The sequence below is a fragment of the Micropterus dolomieu genome, linkage group LG12, assembly GCF_021292245.1.
Source record: "Micropterus dolomieu isolate WLL.071019.BEF.003 ecotype Adirondacks linkage group LG12, ASM2129224v1, whole genome shotgun sequence".
Lineage (NCBI taxonomy): Eukaryota > Metazoa > Chordata > Actinopteri > Centrarchiformes > Centrarchidae > Micropterus > Micropterus dolomieu.
This window is the reverse complement of record NC_060161.1, coordinates 3132788-3153764: the sequence shown is the minus strand read 5'-3', so window position 1 is coordinate 3153764 and position 20977 is coordinate 3132788. Positions and strand designations below refer to the sequence as shown.

General features: G+C 39.1%; 1 protein-coding gene across 1 annotated transcript in view; it reads left to right on the top strand.

Annotated features, from left to right (window-relative positions):
- Positions 1–20977, top strand: part of LOC123980677 (echinoderm microtubule-associated protein-like 6) — a 98341-nt gene that overhangs the window by 72190 nt on the left and 5174 nt on the right. The window contains exons 23-38 of the mRNA XM_046065198.1: positions 416–557; positions 1159–1311; positions 1422–1553; positions 2117–2205; positions 3231–3407; positions 4716–4950; positions 5230–5356; positions 8452–8466; positions 11033–11041; positions 13571–13649; positions 14424–14553; positions 15243–15341; positions 16890–16910; positions 17650–17823; positions 17927–18157; positions 19415–19448. Coding sequence (XP_045921154.1) covers positions 416–557; positions 1159–1311; positions 1422–1553; positions 2117–2205; positions 3231–3407; positions 4716–4950; positions 5230–5356; positions 8452–8466; positions 11033–11041; positions 13571–13649; positions 14424–14553; positions 15243–15341; positions 16890–16910; positions 17650–17823; positions 17927–18157; positions 19415–19448 — 1847 coding nt within the window. The remainder of the gene's footprint in view (positions 1–415; positions 558–1158; positions 1312–1421; positions 1554–2116; positions 2206–3230; positions 3408–4715; positions 4951–5229; positions 5357–8451; positions 8467–11032; positions 11042–13570; positions 13650–14423; positions 14554–15242; positions 15342–16889; positions 16911–17649; positions 17824–17926; positions 18158–19414; positions 19449–20977) is intronic.

Here is a 20977-nt window from a genome sequence, read left to right as displayed (position 1 = left end):
ATAAGAAGTTTTGTTTAGGTTCCTTAAAGAAAGACTAATATAGCTAATAAATATAGTTTATTATACTAAAAACAGCACTGAGCTTTACTACCTTACTGTATCTATCATCGATGCTCACATATAGCAAGTAGAAAGATCTGTACATTTTAAAATGTACCTTTTTCCCCCTGAGCACTGTCTGCAGGTGCTGCAACATACCACCAGCGTAAGTAGTCTGAGAGACAAAACCCAGGGCACTCTCTGCTGCTTTTTTATATTACTACACGGTTATTATAGCCGTACTTACTGCTGTGAGCGCTTGGTAATAATTTAGGGCGACTCAGGTAATCATATCAATATTTGCTCTCTTCGTTGATCTGGATTTGAAATCTTCCTGGTTATTAACGTGTGTGTGTGTGTGTGTGTGTGTTTGCAGGGTCACATGGAGGGCGAGGTTTGGGGTCTGGCCGCTCACCCCCTCCTCCACGTGTGTGCCACCGTCAGCGACGACAGAACCCTGCGCCTGTGGGAGACGTCAGCTAATCACCGCATGGTGGCCGTCCGCAAGCTGAAGAGAGGTCAGATAAAGGACCAGACCGTCAACTTCACACGCTTTTGTCCTTTTACTACAAATCCAAGTAGTCAATCAGTTTTTAGATTGACTTCCTTTCTTTTAGACAGCTACTTGTTTCCGATCATTTCTTCAAAAAACCCTACTTGCAGAGACTTGAACTTCACTTCAGGTTTATTTTCATATCAAGTTGTACTTCTCCTTCACTACCTTTCAGAGGTAATGGGGTATTGTTTTTCTTTTTTGATGGGACAAGCAGTGTCCCTGTGCTTCAAGCCTTTGTGCTAAGCTAGGTTAAACTTGTATGAATCTCTCTCTGTGCTGAATCATAGAGCTGAAACTCGGTAGAAGCTGGGTGAAAGCAACCACAGGCGGGCAGAGAATAATTTTTGAAATTGTCTTAAGGGTACAGAGATTTTAGGTGACATTGCAGATTTAGATTAGTGTAGGCATTTTATACCTTTATTAGGCAGTAAACAGCAGACAGCCGGTGGGAAATGAAAGGAGAAACACCAAAAGAGACTAATGACAAGTCAGTGGAGTAATCAAATTACCACTAAGCTAACTGGTTAACTACCCGACTGACTCAGAGTGTGTGTGTTTTCCAGGCGGTCGATGCTGTGCTTTCTCTCCTGACGGAAAGGCGTTGGCGGTTGGTCTCAGTGATGGCGGCGTGCTGGTGGTGAACGCAGACACGCTGGAGGATCTCCTGGGCTTTCATCATCGCCGCGACACCATCTCTGACGTCCGCTTCACTCCAGGTACACGAACACACACATTAACACAAACACGACTGTGTTTCCGCTTAAAGTTAAATCCTCTCATTCTCACTTTTATCTGACATTTTCTCGCACACACGCATTGGTCTCAGACTCGGGCAAATTCCTGGCGGTGGCGTCACACGACAGCTTCGTGGACATCTACAATGTGCAGAGCAGCAAGAGAGTGGGGATCTGTAAAGGAGCGTCCAGTTACATCACGCACATCGACTGGGACGCTCGAGGTAACGCGCATATCTGAAACATGTGGTTCACTGCGCAGAGTGATGCACATTCAGATGCTCACATCTTCGTTTAACACCTGGACGTACCTGCAGGAGTTATGGAGCCAATCGTGGTCCAGTTTGAAAACAAACAAAAAGTGTGATGTGTAAATATTGATACTGCAGGACAAAAACACTGAGAATGGACTTTCATTGAAGTAGGAGCATAGACTGTTTCAAAAGACAGGAGACACCTCGGGTCGAACTTTTAAATTGAGCATGTCTTAAAAACATGTCTGGTGGAGCTCTTTAAATAGCACTTTATCACCACATGTTTTCTATAAAAGGTGTGTTAAGGGGTTAATAATCAGAGAGGATTAAAGTCAGACTGAGTAACTTTTTTTAAACAGTGACCTCCGTCGCTACAAGTGACGATTATGGGATGACAGTAAATGTTAAAAGGAAGTGTAACAGTAGAACAAGTGGAGGTCCTAAAGCCAGCGGAGTGACTCACTAATGTTATATTTAAAGTTCACAAATTCAACTTTTTATTTTCATTTCAAAAGTGTGTGTGTGTTTTGCAGGTAAACTACTGCAGGTGAACACAGGAGCCAAAGAGCAACTTTTCTTCGAAGCCCCGAGAGGAAAAAGACAAACCATCAGAAACACTGAGGTCAGTGTGTGCCTTTGGCTGTGGACACTGTGTCAGGATTGGCGGAGGTGTGGACCCAAATGCAGACGTAGGCGAGGAGGATGCAGTTTAAACAAAGATTTATTTACTAAAAGACAAACAGGCTAACGCTGGGAGCTCAGCGGCTAAAGTTCAAACAGAAAGTGGCTCCAAAGCAAAAAACATAAATCTGGGAAGAAATCCAAAAACAAGAACAAAAGGGAATCCGAGGCACAAATCCAGAATACCAGGAAACAAAGTACAAGGCAGGACACTCAACTTTGACGCAGACAATACAAGGACGTGACAGACACAGAAGAAAACTGGGGACAATATATACACAGGTAAACGAGCAGGGAGGGAACCACAGCTGAGACGCATCAGGTAATCAGACAAAGCTAGACAAGGACACCAGCTGCAGAAGGTTACCAAAGGAAGTAAAGTTCACAGGAACACACAAGGACAGATCTACCAAAATAAAACGCAAAAACATGGAAAGACAGCAAAATCAGGACACAGGCAGAGACAGGACCAAACAGGAGACAAGACTGCCCTAAAACATGGAGATAAGACTAAGGACTAAGACAGACCATAATGAGAAAATACAGAAATACACCGATAAGGAAAACACTAAACATGAACTAAAGCACAGGACCAAGAACTAAGATGAGAGATAAGACAGTTACAAAGAAAACTTAACGCGAATGAGCCAAAATAATAACCTAGACTACAAAACTCCAAACCATGACAATATCAAATAAACACAGGAAAAACAACAGCACAAAACCAAATCCCAAAACACTGTTCCTCTATCTACATTCTATTGTCCTTTGTTATTATCATCTTTAACTTGGGCTTTTTCTGAGGATGTCTGCAGGACATACTTTAGGTTTATGACACTTGAATAAAAAATATTCATTCATGTATCACCACTGGCACAGTAGGAGACGTTTAGAACTAATGTGTATATCAAGTTTCTTAATCTCTGTCCGTCTCCATCTTGTTGTTGTTATTGTGTGTGTTTGTAGCTGGAGCGGATCGAGTGGTCCAGCTGGACGTGTGTTCTGGGTTCGAGCTGTGAGGGAATCTGGCCGACGCACAGCGACATCACCGACATCAACGCCACGTCGCTCACAAGAGACCGAGCGCTGCTCGCCACCGGGGACGACTTCGGCTTCCTCAAACTGTTCAGCTACCCGGTTCGAGTACGACAGACGGAGTCACTGGTCACTGTGTAGATTCACAACATTTAAGATGAGATGAACACGAGATTAACATGGGTGATGTCGAGAAAAAATATTTTATCTTCAAAGCTCAGCGATACAAAGATGTGTAGACATTATTTAACTTGATGGAAAATACTTCATTTCTTTCTTTACTTCCTTATTTTGCCTCCCTTCTTTTTCTTCTTTCCTTATTTATTACTTTGCTCCATCATCACACTCCTCTTTCTTTTGTTCTAACTTCTTTTTTCCCTTCTTCATAAGTAATTATTTTCTTAATCTTATTTCTTCTCTCTTTTTTACTCGTTTCTTAAAGCTGTTGAAAACCTCCAACTATTTGCCCCCATTTCCAGGAAAAACGCCTAACGCCTGGTCTCCTTTGATAGGTCAGAAGCTAAGGAATTTGAACCAACTAAATTAAATTAACCTTTTTATTTTGCTAATTAAAAGTAAATGGAGATAGAATAAAGGAAAATATGATATTGTCATCTTCGCCTGGTATAAAATCTAAATTATACTGCCATCAAAACCATCATCCTGTAGATAATAATTCAACTAAATATCTTCTAATACACCTGGAATTCAACTGTAACTGTAAATTTGATGAAAAGAAACTAATATACAACAGGTATTACACAATATGTCATAAATATACCAGGCGAATGTCCATGTTTTGGCCATATTTACTGTTTATATGTTCATTTTAATTCGGAGTTTTCTTCAAAACACTATTTCTGTCCATACAGCCACGATCCAAATAATGTAAAGCTTCCAAAACATTAAAGTATTGATAAAAACAGAATACTGATCAACATTCCCATGACCAAAAAGCAATCCCATGCTGTACAGACCCACAACTTGAGAATAGAACATCCAACAGGTTAATACATTATTCCATCTTGATTGAAAGTAAAGTCTTCCTTTTTCATTCTTTGCTCTCTTTCTGCATTTTCTTCCTCGTTGCTTTCCTTCTTCCATCGCTTCCTACTCTTAATTCCATATTTCCTTCTAGTCTTCGTTCTTTCTGTCCTCCTTTTGCCTCTTATTTCCTTTCTTTCCTTCTTCAACCGGACATAAAAATCTCACCCAACAGCAAAACTAATCTCCTCTCTTCCCGAGGTGGAGTACTTTCACCATAAATACCTGGAGAATGATACATGCTTAATCTTCAATCAAATTTGGATGCCGGACTTTTAATTTACTGCAGTGTTTTTTCACTGTTGTTTCATAAAATCTGCCACTGGTGTGAATGCGTCAACAGGTGTATTTCTTTCCTCCTCCTCCCGCCAGGGTCAGTACGCTCGTTTTAAGCATTATGTGGGCCACAGCGCGCAGGTGAGCAACGTCCGCTGGGCTCAGGACGACTCCACCCTGCTGACGGTGGGCGGGGCCGACACCGCCCTGATGATCTGGGCGAGGGAGCGAGGAAGTGGGTTCGGTGGAGAGGGGGAGGGGCCTTTGTGTCGAGACAACCGACCGCTCGTGGACAGCGAGGAGTCGGATGACGACATTGAGGAGGACGGAGGTGGGTGTGTCCGTGTTTTTATTAAAAAGTTTCTCTGCTCTTGATGGACTTCTTCTTTGGTCGCACTGGCTACGCTCTCTCTCACTTCCCAGTGGACATTGTGTATTTACATGCAACACATGACACACATCGATGGAGACGACTGGCAGAGTCAGACAGCAAAAGAGAAAGAGTTTATTTTATTATTAAGTTAAATTTGATAAGAAGCCTAAAGCTTTACGCAGTCAGGTTGCACAATTCTAATTTATACAGTAAATATGTGTGTGTGCCTGTCTGAAGGCTACGATAGTGACGTTGCCCGGGAGAAGACGGTGGATTACACCACTAAGATGTACGCTGTCAGCCTCAGAGAGATGAGAGGAACCAAACCTCACCAACAGCTGAAGGAGCTGTCTGCCGAGGAGAGGTATGCACACACACACACACACACAGCCGTGTTTCCATCACTTACACTGACTTACGGTCATTTCCTGAAGACTTACCCTAACCTTCAACCAAGTCTTCTCAAATGTAATGATCCCCAAACGGAAGGCGAGTCCTCACAATATGACTGTGTAAACAGATTTATGTACCCACAGAATGAGTAACACACACACACACACACACACACACACACACACATACACACACCACGTCAACCGGTTGTTCTGCATTCAAAGTTTAAAGCTGCACCAGACAGCTTTTTGTGTAGGCGCCCCCTGTGGCAGGTGTGAAGGTGTGATCCCATTATACTTTATATCGACTTCAGTTCACACGTGTGAGGATGGTGGAGAAACATAAATTTAATTCTCATATAAAAATAATGGCCGAGTCTTAAATAATAATAGTAAAAAACAGCAGAATAGAGAGTATAACTCTGTTGTACTGATGCTGATGGAGTTAGTGCTGTAGAAATGGACATCATGCTGAATGTAGTAAGCAACAGGAAATTGGAGTCTCTAATAGAAGCCTTTCACAAATAAAGGCCTTTCTGGGAATTTACGTTATCAGCATCTGTTTTCATTTGCTCTTGAGACTTGATGACCTTTGACGTAAGGTAATGGTGAGAAAAGATTGCCACTGTGTAAATCCAGTGAGCCTTATTACATTCAGGCAGCTTCCAGGTGAGTGTGAACAGGGCGGTCATGAAAAAGAAGGCATTGCTTTCAGGAAATCTTCCCTAAACAAACTCCTTACCATTATGCATTATGTTGTTAACAATGGGAGGCCCTGGAATTTAAGCTAACATCTCTGACGTAAACCAGGAGTCCTGTTTCTCTGACAGATTTATAGTTATCCTCCTGTCAGTGTTCTTCTAATGCATGTTATCTGATAAATTCTGTAAAATATAACTTTTTTAAAGAGGGTGAAGAAAAGTTTGCTTGCTGGCTGTGTTCATGATTAGCTTAGGAGAACAAATCTGATGATGGCCCTTCATTTTACTTTACTGTAAACACACATTTGAAAAATGTATTTTAGAGAAATATATTCCTCATCCTTTAAGCTTTGTTAGAAAAACATTAAATACTTCCATTAAAGCTGAATCCCACATTTATGTATCTATCTAGATTTCAAATACAGCTAATTCCTTCATTTATCAGTCACACAGACTCTACTGTCAGGCTCTTGGAAGCAGCCGGGATGGTTTTCTCTGGTACTTTGCATTTTCCAGACTTGTCTTTTTGAGCTCATGGTGCAGCTTTAAACTTAGTAAACCTTCACCATATACAAAACAAAGCTTTAGAAACAGACTGTGTGTTGCTGTATTTGACATTCAGTGTTGTTTCTCTTTGATTTATGCTTTTTTGACTTGATGACTGAGACTGTGTGAACAACCTGAGTTGAATCTTTTATCAAACCTTTTATGAACAGTTTCGTCCTATGATGGGTGTGTCATCAGTTGTCACAGCATCTGTGTGTTCCCAGTGTGTGAATGCGTGTTAATGTGTGGCCCTCTATACTTAAAATGGTGTGAGCGCACAGTATGTACCTGTGTATTTGTTTTAAACAAAAGGCTTTTGCATCTCATGCATGCACTGGCTTCTGCACGATGGATGAATCTTGTTTTGTCCCTTCATGTCAGTTTGCTGTGTGTTTCCACGTTGCACATGCTAACAGATTATCATAACTTAAGTGTCATTGAGTTTCTGTCTTCAAAGCACCTTAAAGGAACAAATTCATTCTACACGGGTACAAGTTGTAATAAATCTTAAAACTGAAGTCTAATCTTACAAAACACGATTACCAACCAAATTCTAAAACACATAAATCACTAGTAAATACTTCCATGCCGTTTACTGACTTTTAAACTCAGAGCGCCGTAGCCATATTTTGGCAAAACCACAAGATTTGTTTTTTTAAAAGGGGAAGAAGCAGTGCAGACACAAAATTCTGCCTTTTCCGCTGCAGGGACTTAAAGTTGGGGCACATAACGTCAGAGAAAACTGCAAAAGAAAGCTAAGTATCCAACTGAAAAAAAATCCCACTCCCTTTAAGGCCTCCCTTCAAAGCCACTCCCACAAAACACATGTTCATGTGCAATGAATGTAGACCGAAATAAATTACTGGCCGTGCCTTTTACAGTCCCATTTGTGTGTCAGAGCGTTTGGTTTAATGATTGTTGTCAGGATGTACAGAGAATTTCAACAGATATAACAAAAGATGTTTCTGAAATAAATTGCTTACCAAAGTTTTAGTGACCTCTAACTTCAGGTGTTTCTGTCTGCGCAGGGTTTGCTTTTGTTTCCACATTGGGGGCGAATTTATGAACATAAATTTCAGGTGATACTAAATCCAAGTTGCAGGTACACTTGTGGGAAAGGACAATAACCAGGACCACAAGGAATTTTAATCCCTCAATATAAATCCAGTAATGTGACTGCAACATGTAATCTGTATAAACTGTAGATTGCTGGACAGTGTTGGAGATTACCTTAAAAGTTTAATTGCATTTACTAGTAACTTTCGGGTAGTGTTGGTGTAGAATCGTAACAATTTAATTGGTGGGGCAGCACAATATATTTTTTCTTCAAGCTAAATACAAGCTCAGAAATGATTTTCTTTTCTTCAGAGCAGCGCCAACTCTACTAATTTAAAATGGCTGACATTTAAAAGTAATCACATGTAAATCTAAAAGAAAATTTATTTTGGCGCCATTTTCTCCATAGTTGTTTGTCCCACAACTAAACTGCACACTCACTGACCTCGCATACAGTAACATAAAAATTACATTTGTCCCGGTATTGCTGTACTTGTGTCACCTTTTCAATGACGTATATCTAAAACATTCTGGCGTAGAATAAAGTAAAACCTAAAAGGTTACAGTTTAGGTAAGTTCCTGTTGTGGAAAAGGCCTAAAGGTGTCAAATAAGTACATTAAGTACCCTCGTGTGGTTCTAACCCAAAGGCACTTGTTTTTGTCTGTTTGTGGTACCCTTACTTTCTAAATGTTGGCTGCTCTCTGGCCTTGCTTGTAGAAACTCTTAATATCTGTGTTGTGTTTTAACTTGCATTCCCCTGGAGGCAGGGCATTGTCAAGTAAGTATGACCTGATACTCGCTGTGTAGATAGTTTGTGAGTTAATCTTGGAAAATAAGAACCTGTAGTTTCTTTATCCAATATCCGGATTTGATTATTCTCATTGTGAACCTGTCACTTCATGCATTCTCTGCCTTATATTTATCCCAGTATTTTATCTGAGAGTTCAGGAAATCATTCCCAGGATAAAAACAAAGCTAGCAGTGTTATATTTCCTGAAAGATTTTAGGAGAATTTAGTTTCTTGAATTAAAAAAAGTTGTTGTTTAACAATTATTTGAAGTGTTGTGTAGTGGAGGTTTGGAATATTGCTTAGAAATGAAAAGTACTAAAGTACCATCTTGCCCCCTTAACCACCAAAACCTGTCCAGACTTTGCAGTGTGGATCACTTCTAGAAATAAGAACAGCTTTAAAATGACACATTCATAAAACTTTAGCCTGCATAATTAGCATTGATTTCAATTAATTTTACCATTCTCCTCATTGCTTGTTGTCCGAACAAAGTGCTTCTGTACAGTATATTATAATGTCTCTGTTATATTATGCTAGGTTTCTTTGTTTCACGTCTCTACTTCACTTATCCTCACGTTCCTTATCATCCTTTACTTCCTCTCTTATAAAACCCAGTTTGTTCCTCCTCTCTCTCTCCTCCTGTGTCTCTTTCTCCTCTTTCTGACCCTTCTTCCCATCATCTTCGTGTTATCATCCCTCCACAGCCTGGTTTCTGTCCTGCACTGTTGTCATCCCACTCAAACAGGTTTCCCAATAGAAGTATCTTCGGTAGCTCCATTCGGTAGGGATTAACATTACAGAGGGAGGTGGGGAATTAAATATTCACTGTGCTCCTCTGTAATTTCACTCATCTTTTAGGACGAAGTACTTAACACGTCTCGAGCATATCATTATCTCTCGTGTCCATCTAAACGCCCATCAGTCCACTTAGAAATAAGAGTATAAAAGTTGCTTCAAAACTTCCCTGAGAATCATCATGTTCATCCAGTGATAGTTGTCTGTCCATCCATGGATACACTGCAAACAGGAGCTGCTAATTTGCCAACATATAAACATATATAGCCTAAAAACAGAGCTCAAAAGAGAAAACCAGTAGCCTTACCTACATGTAGCTGACATTACTACAGCACTGAATGAGCTCTTGCTTTCGGCTATAATTATGACATCATCAGGGTGCAATTTATGGAAAAAACATGGGGGTGTTTTTGAAACGTTTTTATTAATAAATCACATTGTTTTATTTTATAGGCTACTTTTTTTCTTATTTAACTTGTCAAGTAGCCTAGTGCAATATTTTTACTTTCCTCATGTGGACACTAAAGGGGCTCTGATCAGAATTAAATCCCCTTTCCAATACTATGAATAGAAGTGGTGCAACGGATTGTACGCTTTCGCCTCCACTGAGTGAAACCACATACAGTAGCTGTGTCTTTTGGCATGTTCAGTGGTGTACCAATGAAGCTGGGCTGACAGATCATCAGATTGTGATATTTATTCAGGCTTTAGTAATCCAAGTTCCCTTCAACACCCAGCTCCAATGTTCACTGGGGCTTTTATTTGTGACGTGTAACCAATCTGATCAAGACTACATAGTGGTTAAAAAAACCCCCATCAGAGCCACAGTAGGGCATTTTAAAATAAATGTTACCCTAACAAAATGGATCAGTCCGAACTGTGAATTTTGTGATCCGCTGCACCACTAGTGAAGTGGCATTGATCACTTTGAGTGGGGATAAAAATAATTGAGCAGAGGCTGGGATACATAGACCAGACCAGACATCCCATGGCAAATCGCACCCAGGTCGTCACATTGGTTCCCAAATTGACCTATATGCTGTTTCCATCAGATTAGCGAAAACATTTTGGATCCTCTCCATTTTCAGACTGAGCTGATAAAAATAAACTGCAGTAGATGGACAAGCAGCTCCAACGCATTCTCATCTCAGAAGAAACGTCCATAAATCCACTAAACATAACTTAAGAACTTTCCTGAAAATAATCATGTTTTAATCCAGCTACCCTACAACTAACTAACTGACACAGTGACAACATTATACTTCCTGTTTATGTCTTTCAAAGCATTATGGGAACTGCAATTCTAAAAACATGATGTGGTTGTCTAAACGTGGGGCCACACTGTCAGAAATCAGCTGATAAAAGTTCCCTGCAGCAGGTACAAAGACATGCAGTGAACAACATGTGCTCATCTCGCCTGAGTTTGTCCTCCAGCCTAAACTTGCATGTTAGCCCATTAACACAATTAGCTCTGCTGGCATGTTAGCCTGACAGCCCGAAAATACAAACAAGCACTGGTAGCATGCGAGCATTTTGTTAGCATGTAAATATAGCCAGAGCAAATCAGATTATGGTTCCTCTGAGGCATGAGGCCTTTATTCGTGTGTGTGAGTGTGTTGCTGTGTTCGTATGCGTAGAGGGGCTTGTGTGTGTGTGTGTGTGTGTGTGTGTGTGTGTGTGTGTGTGTGGGACCTACATGTGAGTGAGTGTGTGTGTTTTCTAAAGATCTGTACCTTGGTTCTGTCCCTCTGCTGTCCAGGGGATCCAGGTAACACCTACCCACCTGTCTGTTCACCTGTCTGTCTGTTAGTGTTTGTCAAAGCTGTGCCTCTTCATTATGTGTGTGTGTGTGTGTGTGTGTGTGTGTGTGTGTGTGTGTGTGTGTGTGTTAGGGTGACCAGACGCCCCGACGTTTGGTGGCCTGTCCCCGTGTCTGGAGCTGTCATTGGAAATGTCCCCGTTTTTTACTGTGTGTTAATCATAGACTATAGAAAGTGTTAACAGACCTGAAATCAGATTTCATGTGGCCAGAAAGACTGGATAGCGTCCGCGGGAGCGCGCGCAGCATGTTAAAGCAGTTTCTGCAACTGCTTTTATCTGGATCAAAAAGACATAACGTACAAATAAACATCACTTTATGTCGGTGGTAACAGCAAAGATATGTCTTTGTGAAACTTTGCCGTTTCTTTTAACGGAATAATCACAATTGTGGCCAAATAAGTGTTTGCAGTTTATAGCGTAACCAGGCATTTACGTGATTATAGGCAATAATAAAAGCCTGTTGTTGCCAATGGATTATGTTTTTGGTAGGCATATTTGTCTAATATCCTTGCTTATATTTGGAAAACAGACTTTAGCCTATAACTAACATGACTTACTGCTGAGTTATATGTCAAATAAAGACATGATCTCTTGCAATTATCCTTATCATCATTTAACTTGCTGTGTACCAACCAATCCAGTCCTTTTTACCTGTTGAAATACCTTTAATTGATTTCATCCAGAAGTTATTTTTGACAGGTTATAACTCAACTACTTTTTACCTCTTAAAATATCTTTAAATGGCCAAAACAACACATAAAGTACAGTATTCTACTTGCCAGAAAGTGATTGTAGCCTCTACTTATTGACTGAAAGGTAGTTTCTGTTTCAAAATGACTTGATTTTATTCAGAAGAGTTTTATTTGACAGATTATAAAACCTAAATTGTCCCCCCTTTTGATATATAATAACATTATATTTTTTAATGACATACCACCAAACCAAAAATGTTGCCGGTTTTCATTTCAGAAATCTGGTCACCTTAGTGTGTGTGTTTGTGTGTGGGTGCCTCACACCGTCTTTGGTTTGTTTTCTAGATTTATATTAGAATTTTACATCTGAGGGGTATTAATCTGGATTTTATCATTAAAGGGTTTTTATTTTAAATGGTTATAATGTTGGTTACAGTTATAGTTTGTAGTTTTTGCATAGTAATAACAGTTTTTAAAGTCACACCCTTGTTTTTATGTTATTTTTTGTTACTGTAAAAGTACTAACTCAAGTCTTACCAATACAAGTACTACTATTAATACTATATATTAATACTATAACTACTATTTGCATTTGTTAATATTACAACACTACTGTTACTATATGTCTAACTACTAATTTGACTACTAATAATACTATTATTGTGCACTGCTACTACTACCACATATACTTACCACACTAGTACTACTGTTATTATTTGAAGTACCATACTAAAGCTGCGATTTGTTTTATTGCTAGTACTACTGCTACTGCGATCAGTATTTCCATTGTTACAACTATATTACAGTATACTTTTAATAAAGATTACTTTTACTACTGTTTCTACAATTACTTATATTTCTTCTCTTACAGTTCTTACCATTACTGATAACACTATTACCACACTAGTACTGCTACTAATACTTCCCGCACTATTACTTCTTTCATAACGTACTATTGTGATTGCTACCTTACTACTACTACTACTACTATGAACCTGACAACCTTTCTACTATTGCCAATAAGCTAGTATTACTTACTTACTTCTACTGCTAGTACTCAATTTACTCTTACTTTACCTAATACAACTGTCAGTACTGTTATGAGTGTTAGCATTACTATTGTTTGTTTTACTACTACTATGACTACTACTACTACACTAATACTGTATTACCACTACTACTATTATAATTACAACCGTTGCTACTGCTTTCCTCATTACTATACTTTTACACTTACTACCACCACTACCAGTGCTATTACTTCTGCTAGTATTCCCACTGGTATTAGTAAAGCTACTACTCTTGTTGTTACTAATTACTAGTAAGTAAATAATATTTCTACCACTGCCAATACTTCAATTATTCCTACTATCATTACTGCTAAGTACTATAAAACTAGCACTATAATAGTGTCGACGTGTTGTTACTACTACTATTATACTATTATAACTGCTACTGTTACAATGACTCATATCACTAAAACTATTATTACTTGTATTACAGCTAATTTTGTTTTTACTACTAGTACTTACAACTTATTAGGTGTACTCAGTAGTTCTAGCACCAGTATTTTAGGGATTGAGACACATGTGGCTGACCTGTCCGTCTCTACAGTCTCTTGTCTGTCCTACCTGTCTGTCAGTACTGTTTGTGTCTGACCATGCTGTCTTTCTGACCGTTCCTCCACCTGTCTGTCTCTGCTGTCTGTCCTCCCGAGATCAGCACAGTGAGATAATGTGACTCCTCCAGTGATTAATTGATTAATAGACTGATTGATCCTCCAGGCCTCCAGTGAGTCGAGCAGCGCCACAGCCAGAGAAACTTCAGAAGAACAACGTCTCCAAGAAGAAGAGACTGGTCGAGGTATGACTGTGTCTCAGTCTGTCTGCCATCCTGTTTATCTTATGAGGGGCCATACAAGCCATAATTCATTATGGCCATTTCACATAAAAACATTCTCCCTTTTGCACATCAAACATTTTCCTCCTTAAATCTTTATTGCAAAAAGAGGTATAAAGTGTATATGGGACATAAAGAAGTATACAAAACAGTATACAAATAATATTTTGTATAGAAAGGTACAAAACATTTATGAATGTGGAATTTCTCCATTAGAATTAATACATTTATCATAGTACGCATTTTCTTTTCCTTGACTTTAGTAAAAGCAAAATACGGGTGGTTGTGGCTCGGGTGGTAGAGCGGGTTGCCCGTTAATTGAAAGGTCGGGGGTTCAATCCCCGGCTCCTCCAGGCTGCATGTCGAAGTGTCCTTGGGCAAGATTGACCCTGTGTCACACACATTCAGTGTATGAACTGAATGTGTGTGAACTTAGAGTGAGATTCTATATCCAGATGTCAATCACGCTGTCCATGCACCATCCCCTCGGACCTGACTCAAACTTCTCAGCCAACCACTGCACCGTTTCACACATCCATCCATTCTTCTCTTACATGCCTACAGAATTTATGAATGTGTGGGTGAAAATATATATAAATATGAGAATAAAAATGTGTTGGTGTAAGAATAAAAATATATGTATGTGAAAGGCGAATGTAAGTATATGAGGGGGCAGGATGAATTATGGCTTGTATGGCCCCTTATATTATCTCTCTCTGCTGTCTCCTCCCTCTGTAGGACCTGGTTTTAGATCATGTGTTTGGTTTTCGGGGCTTCGATTGTCGTAACAACCTGCACTACCTCAACGATGGCACTGACATCGTCTACCACACTGCCGCCACCTGCATCGTGCACAGTCTCAGCAACGGTAATCACAGCGACATGCAAGAAAACCCCACAGGGAAGCTTTAAGTTGTTAACATCTAAGGTTTTCACCAATTATAACTAAATTATCTGATCTTCCTTTATTAGCAGATTTCACTTTTCACACAACATAAATATTTTATAATTAATCTAATGCACAATAATCGTCTAAATTACCTGCAAAATAAAATCGATGTCATGGAAATTTTTACTGATGGTGTTTAATATCTAATTGTTTAAACCTCATGCAGTCATTTTATGGAATGACAGTTGTTTATTTCCCAAAAACGTCCATATGACAATCTTGCATTGTTTAATAGTGGAACTACATAAAAATGTATATTATTATCATAACATTAGTAGCTGATCAGCCGCTGTGAAGGATAACTGGGATAATTAGCAGAAGCTACAGAGGTGCAGTACAAACCCTGTACCTTTTACTGTAAAAGTTGTGAGATATTTGCTAAACTGCTGACACTGTGGTCACAAGCAACACAGGTCAACCTACAAAACATGACAAGAAGTCAAGATATCGCATGTTGTTGTACGTTGCTGGGAAAAATGAGGTGAATATGTGATCCTATTTAAGAGAAGGAGAACTGAGAACTAAGAATTTCAAAAAACAGACACAGTTGCTGCAGTGGGAATCAAACCTTTGCCCTTTTAGTGTTCATGTGTCTTCTTGTGCTGCAGGAACTCAGAGTTTCTACCTGGAGCACACTGATGACATCCTCTCTCTGACCGCCAACCAGCACCCGAAATACAAAAATGTCATCGCCTCTGGACAGATCGGTACACTGAGCGTGTGTGCTGTGTGTGTGTATGAGTGAGACTTTGTTTCTGCATGGCAGTGTGTTTCCTTACTAACTCGTCTTTACTAAATAAGTCCTGCTTTTCTCTCCTCTGCTTCATGTTTAACCAGCTTGCTTTACTTTTTTTCCACTGAGCTAATAGAAACAGACTGCTAACACAAACAAGGAGGAAGCTTTGTCCAAGTAAACACCACAATCAGCAGATGTACAGGCCATGTTTAGAAGAAAAAACATGCTTTGTGAATTTTTAGCTGACTTTAGTTGACTTTTCCACGTCATCTAGATTTATATTTAATTTCATCCTTCTCATGTGAGACTTATTGTATAAAAAATCAACAGTGATATTTATTTAAGTAAATATACTCACTAAAACACACAAGAAAAAGACCTGTATTGAAAATGTTACTTAAGTAAAAGTATGTCAGTATGAACAGGAAAATGTACTCAAAGCACTAAAATGTATATATTTGTATATATCATGAGTTAATTATTCCTTATGCATTAATGTAAAGAAGGATTTTACTGCTGTTGAACTGGAACTCATTTTGAAATACTTGGTATCGGACTGCAACTATTGATTATTTCTATTATGGATTAAGCTGCTGATTATTTTCTCCATTAATAGATTGGTTGTTTGGTTTGTAAAAATACTGTTGTAAAATTACTCACATCATTCAAAGGAAAAGCAGCAAATCTTCACGTGAGAAGCTAAATCCATCTAATGTTCGAAATTATTTCAACCATCAAAAGAGTTGAAATTAATCTCCTGTCAATCAACTAATTGTGTAATCGTTTTTAGCTAGACGTGTATAAACAATTGGGAAGTTTAATAACAAAAAATCATATTTTTGTAAAAATCTTCGTTTGTAAAGTAACTAAAGCTGTCAGATTGATGAAGCAAAGTAAAAAGTACAATATTTCCCTCTGAGATGTAGGGGAGTAGAAGCAGAACATGGCATGAAAAGAAAATACTCACGGTACAAGTAACTTGCATTTTAAGTACATTAATTGAGTAAATGTATTTAGCAACATTTATGAGCCCCATAGGTAATAATTAGGGCTTTTTTTTCAGCATCCTGTTCCTGATTCACTCTTTTGGTGGCAGTGATAAGTGTTTATTTAGCAGCTCTTGAAACTTACTGGATTTTCACCATTTTGTTTTGAATGTACATTAACAATCAAAAAATTGTTTTGAGATACTGGAGGGAGGGTACAATCTAATCACTCTAAAGGTGGCGTTTTCAGCAGGCTGCTGTTTTCAGAGGAAAACTGTTCACAACTTGTCCCTGCTGCCCCCAAGTGGCCAGAAAAATCTGTTACAGCGGGTTTAAGCCTCAACACTTCACTTGTAGCCTGATTTTACCAGCAAGAGTCCACTATAAACATCTCTCTACTGTCAAAACTGACGTTAGACTGTTTGAAACAACTCACTAGAGGTTTTTATCTGTTTTTTTTATTTGTTTGTTTTGTTTTTCTGTGTGTGTTTTGGCTGGCCTCATTTGTCACCATCGCTCTCACAACACCACAGGTGACGTCAGTGAACTCCCAGGTAATAACCAAACCGCACCGCCTTTCCCACCACAACAGACACCCTGAAACCCAGAGACAGCCTGCAAAATTAGTCCATTATGACTTTCAGCAGTAACTCAGGAGTACTGTCTTTGTGTCAAAAACATTAAAGCAATGCATTTGGTTGTATTCCTATATCCAGCTGTCTCCTTAGCATATATCAGAAAATGTGGCTCCATCAACTTTTAGAATGAATTAATTTCTTCCACGCGAAGACAATGAAACACTATCATCATTCTCATTTATACTTTTATAAAAACTGTGTTGTTTTCTTGTTGTAAGACAGCTGAGAATCGGGATTGCGCATTCAAGTGCTTGTGGGAAAATCTACATTGGAGACTCCACACAGAAAACTTACCAATGGGAATGTAGAAATTTACAGTAATAACCTGCTCACTGTGCATTTAATACAATTATCTATAGGGGAAGTTTACGATCATATAAATTACAATTATAAATTCTTCAATATTTTGTAGTAATGCAAGAAGCCTCCAAATTCACATGACCTATTGTCTGTCTTCTTATTTTCATTTTCTGACAGCCAACTCTAAACTCTAGCGCTTCAGTACTTTGTGCTGACGTTGATCTGGTTCTCAGGGTGTTTGTGGGCTGCATTGATCCCTCTAACTGCTCCGTTTTTGTGACTTCCTGTCATCCTTGTGACATAATAAAACCTCAGTTTATATCCTCTCTCCTCCTGTTTCATAATCTTTCTGCAGGCACCACTCCCTCGATCCATGTGTGGGATGCGATGAGTAAACAGACGCTGTCCATCCTTCGCTGTCCTCACACCAAAGGCGTCGGCTACGTTAACTTCAGCGCCACAGGGAAGCTGCTGCTGTCTGTCGGAGTGGAACCTGAACACACCATCACTGTGTGGCGCTGGCAAGAAGGTCAGACTGACATCTGATCAATAACCACTAAAACACACGCACATTAATACAGATTAATACGGAAAGAAAATTGAGTAAAAATAAAAGTTGTGTCATGTGTCAGGATCCAAGGTGTGCAGTAAAGCTGGACACCCGGACCGGATCTTCGTGGTGGAGTTTCGTCCAGACTCGGACACCCAGTTTGTGTCGGTAGGAATCAAACATGTGAAGTTCTGGACTCTAGCCGGAGGCGCTCTGATGTACAAGAAGGGCGTGGTAGGAACGGTGGAGGACGGCAGGATGCAGACAATGCTGTCTGTCGCCTTCGGTGCTGTGAGTTCACTGCTGACTTATTGTTGTGTTGTTAATGTTGTTCTATCTCAAGAATCAAGATTAATTTTATTGTCCCACAAAGTAGAAAATCTGGCTCGGGCTTTTACCGATGCTGCAGCCGTAAAAACAGATCAAACATTCAACATATAAAAAGGTGCATAAATCCTAACACCTACAGCAAGGCTCCTAAAAGCACCCGTATGCAAACAGAGACACCTCAATAATAGCAAAGATCTGCTAAAATACTTTCAACAAAAGCTTTCCTTATCTGCTGCTGTTTAAAAGTTTAATAGACACTGGAATAAATACATTTTTAAATGTATATGTAAATACATTCTCTGAATAGTAGTCAGAAAGCTCGTTGGCCTTTTTTATTAAAGCTAAGTCTGCAGAATCGTCTGAGAATTTAATATATAATTGTTAGGGTTAATGGCTTCTACACTCTTTGGGTTTAGGGTAAAAAGGACAGGTGAGAGTACCATTAACACTGACTGAATTTAGTATCAGGACAGGAGGTCTCCACTTACGTCACATGATACGGGACATGACTCCAACTAAACAAGCCCACAAACAAAAAGAAGAAAATGCAAATCAAAATTTTAAATTATATTCATCCCAGTAAATAATCAAATCAAAGAGCAACACCATGGTTTTAATACATTTGAACAATCTGCATGTATAGCTTAGAAAAAGAAAACATCTCTATTGAAGGAATACAAGAGTTATTTAAAAAAATCTATGGGGTCATTTTATTAATATTATATAAATATCTTGAAAATACAAACTTGGAAGCAGCAGAGCGAATTTAGAAATGATTGAAATGCTAGGAGAAAATCATATTTCTTTCTATTAATTAATGAATAAATATGTATTTTATTTTTTATTGAATGTATATTGATAGTTACATATCATTTTCTTGTTACAGTACATTATATTTCAAAATAAAATCATACAATGCAAATGTGCAAAACTGACAAATTGTGTTATTAGTTACAAGCAAACTTGTTGTGTATGCTGTCACAGAAACTTCAGCAGTAAATTTTAACTATAAACTGTGTGGAATTACATTTTACACTTTAATGAGCGGTGACTTTTAACAGTTCTGGCTAAATCTGTCCCCACACTCAGAGCAGCTAAAATCCGTCGGCAGAGTGTTTACTCAGATGCTCTGACCTCTTCCTAATAATCATCGCTGTTTTCAGTATCAGAGGAGTCTGAGGCCTCGTCATGTGCATCTGCTTGAATTTGTGGATTACTGGCTGGTTCTGGTCTTCCACAGTCCTCTCCTTCAGCTTCTGTTTCCATATGTTGAGGTGAGCTGCTGGCCTCTCTGCTCTGCTCAGTGTGGCTCAGATGAAGCTGTAAGGACTGAGGTTTCTCTTCACCAACTTCACTCCTCACTCGGACCGGAGGGACTGTGAACTCGGTGGTATCAGCACGCTCGGCTCCTTGAAAGCACTGTCCTTCCAGACTGGTCCAGGGTTCCTCCTTTTCCTCTTTAATCCATGGGTTCTTCTGGTCCAGACAGGGGCTCAACTCAGAGGGAACATCTGAAGGGAAAAGTGGAACATACGCACAAATATTAAAGACAACTGCAACTTTATTCTGACACTGATGATCAGTGGTACCATTACTAAACGTCAGTGAGATCCCTGATGATTCCTTTGCTTCAGTAGTTTTGGTTGTGTCCACAACATCTATGACAAAACATTAGTTTACAACCAGTTTTTAAATAAAACGTAACAATAATGTGAACAACAGTTCCCTCAGGCCTCAGATGAGACAACCAGGAGCACTGACGAACCATTGGTATCGATCATCTCGACAACAAGCCCACAGACGTTAAATAGCTGAGGTTCCCTACCAGTCAGTCAGAACTGAAGAAGTCTCTTGGATGAGGGATAAAATGTCTTTGACTATCTTCAACCAGTTGCCCTTGATTTTAACCCTCCTTAGATAACTATGACCTAGATGACCTTCACAGACAGCTTCCCTTAGAGACTGTGAGAAAATGATGAGGTTGGGGAAGGGACTAAACCTTATGGTTCCTTTTTTTAAAGCAAGGCCCCTTTCCAGTATGATTCATATTTTCTTTGGACCCTTGCCTTCACTTAGAAAAATACTTCAACTCTCCACCCAAGATCTCAAATTCATCCTCAGCACTGCTCCACTGAATATAGTTTTAATTTTTAATTTTATTTATTTATTTAAAAGGGAAAGTGCATATCAATGGTCATCTTAGCTTTTCAGCAATGTAAATATGCCAGAATTAACCCGAGGGCTATTTTCCATCGGTAGTCCCAGATGTTAACCATTTTTACAATTGCTTCTATATAATAATAATAATAATCCTTATTTGTAGAGCACTTTTCAAAAACAAGTTACAAAGTGCTTTAACAAGTGTAAAGAATAATACAAAAAAAGATAAGAGCATGAAAATTTAATATAAAATTAGTAAAATACAATAAAATAAAAGGGATAAAATAAAGTCAAATAAGATCGGGAAAAGCTCTCCTATAAAAGTATGTTTTAAGAAAGGACTTAAAAGAGTTCACTGACTCAGCCGACCTGATTTCCTCGGGCAGGCTGTTCCAGAGCCTCGGGGCCCTGACAGCAAACGCTCTGTCCCCTTTAGTTTTCAGTCGAGACTCTGGAACAGACAACAGACCTCTGCCCGAGGATCTCAAGGTACGTGCTGGTGCGTATGGGACTAAAAGGTCAGAAATATAACAAGGCGAGAGGCCATGAAGAGCTTTAAAAGTGATCAATAGAATTTTAAAGTCAATTCTAAAACATACTGGGAGCCAGTGTAATGAAGCTAAAATAGGAGTAATGTGGTCAT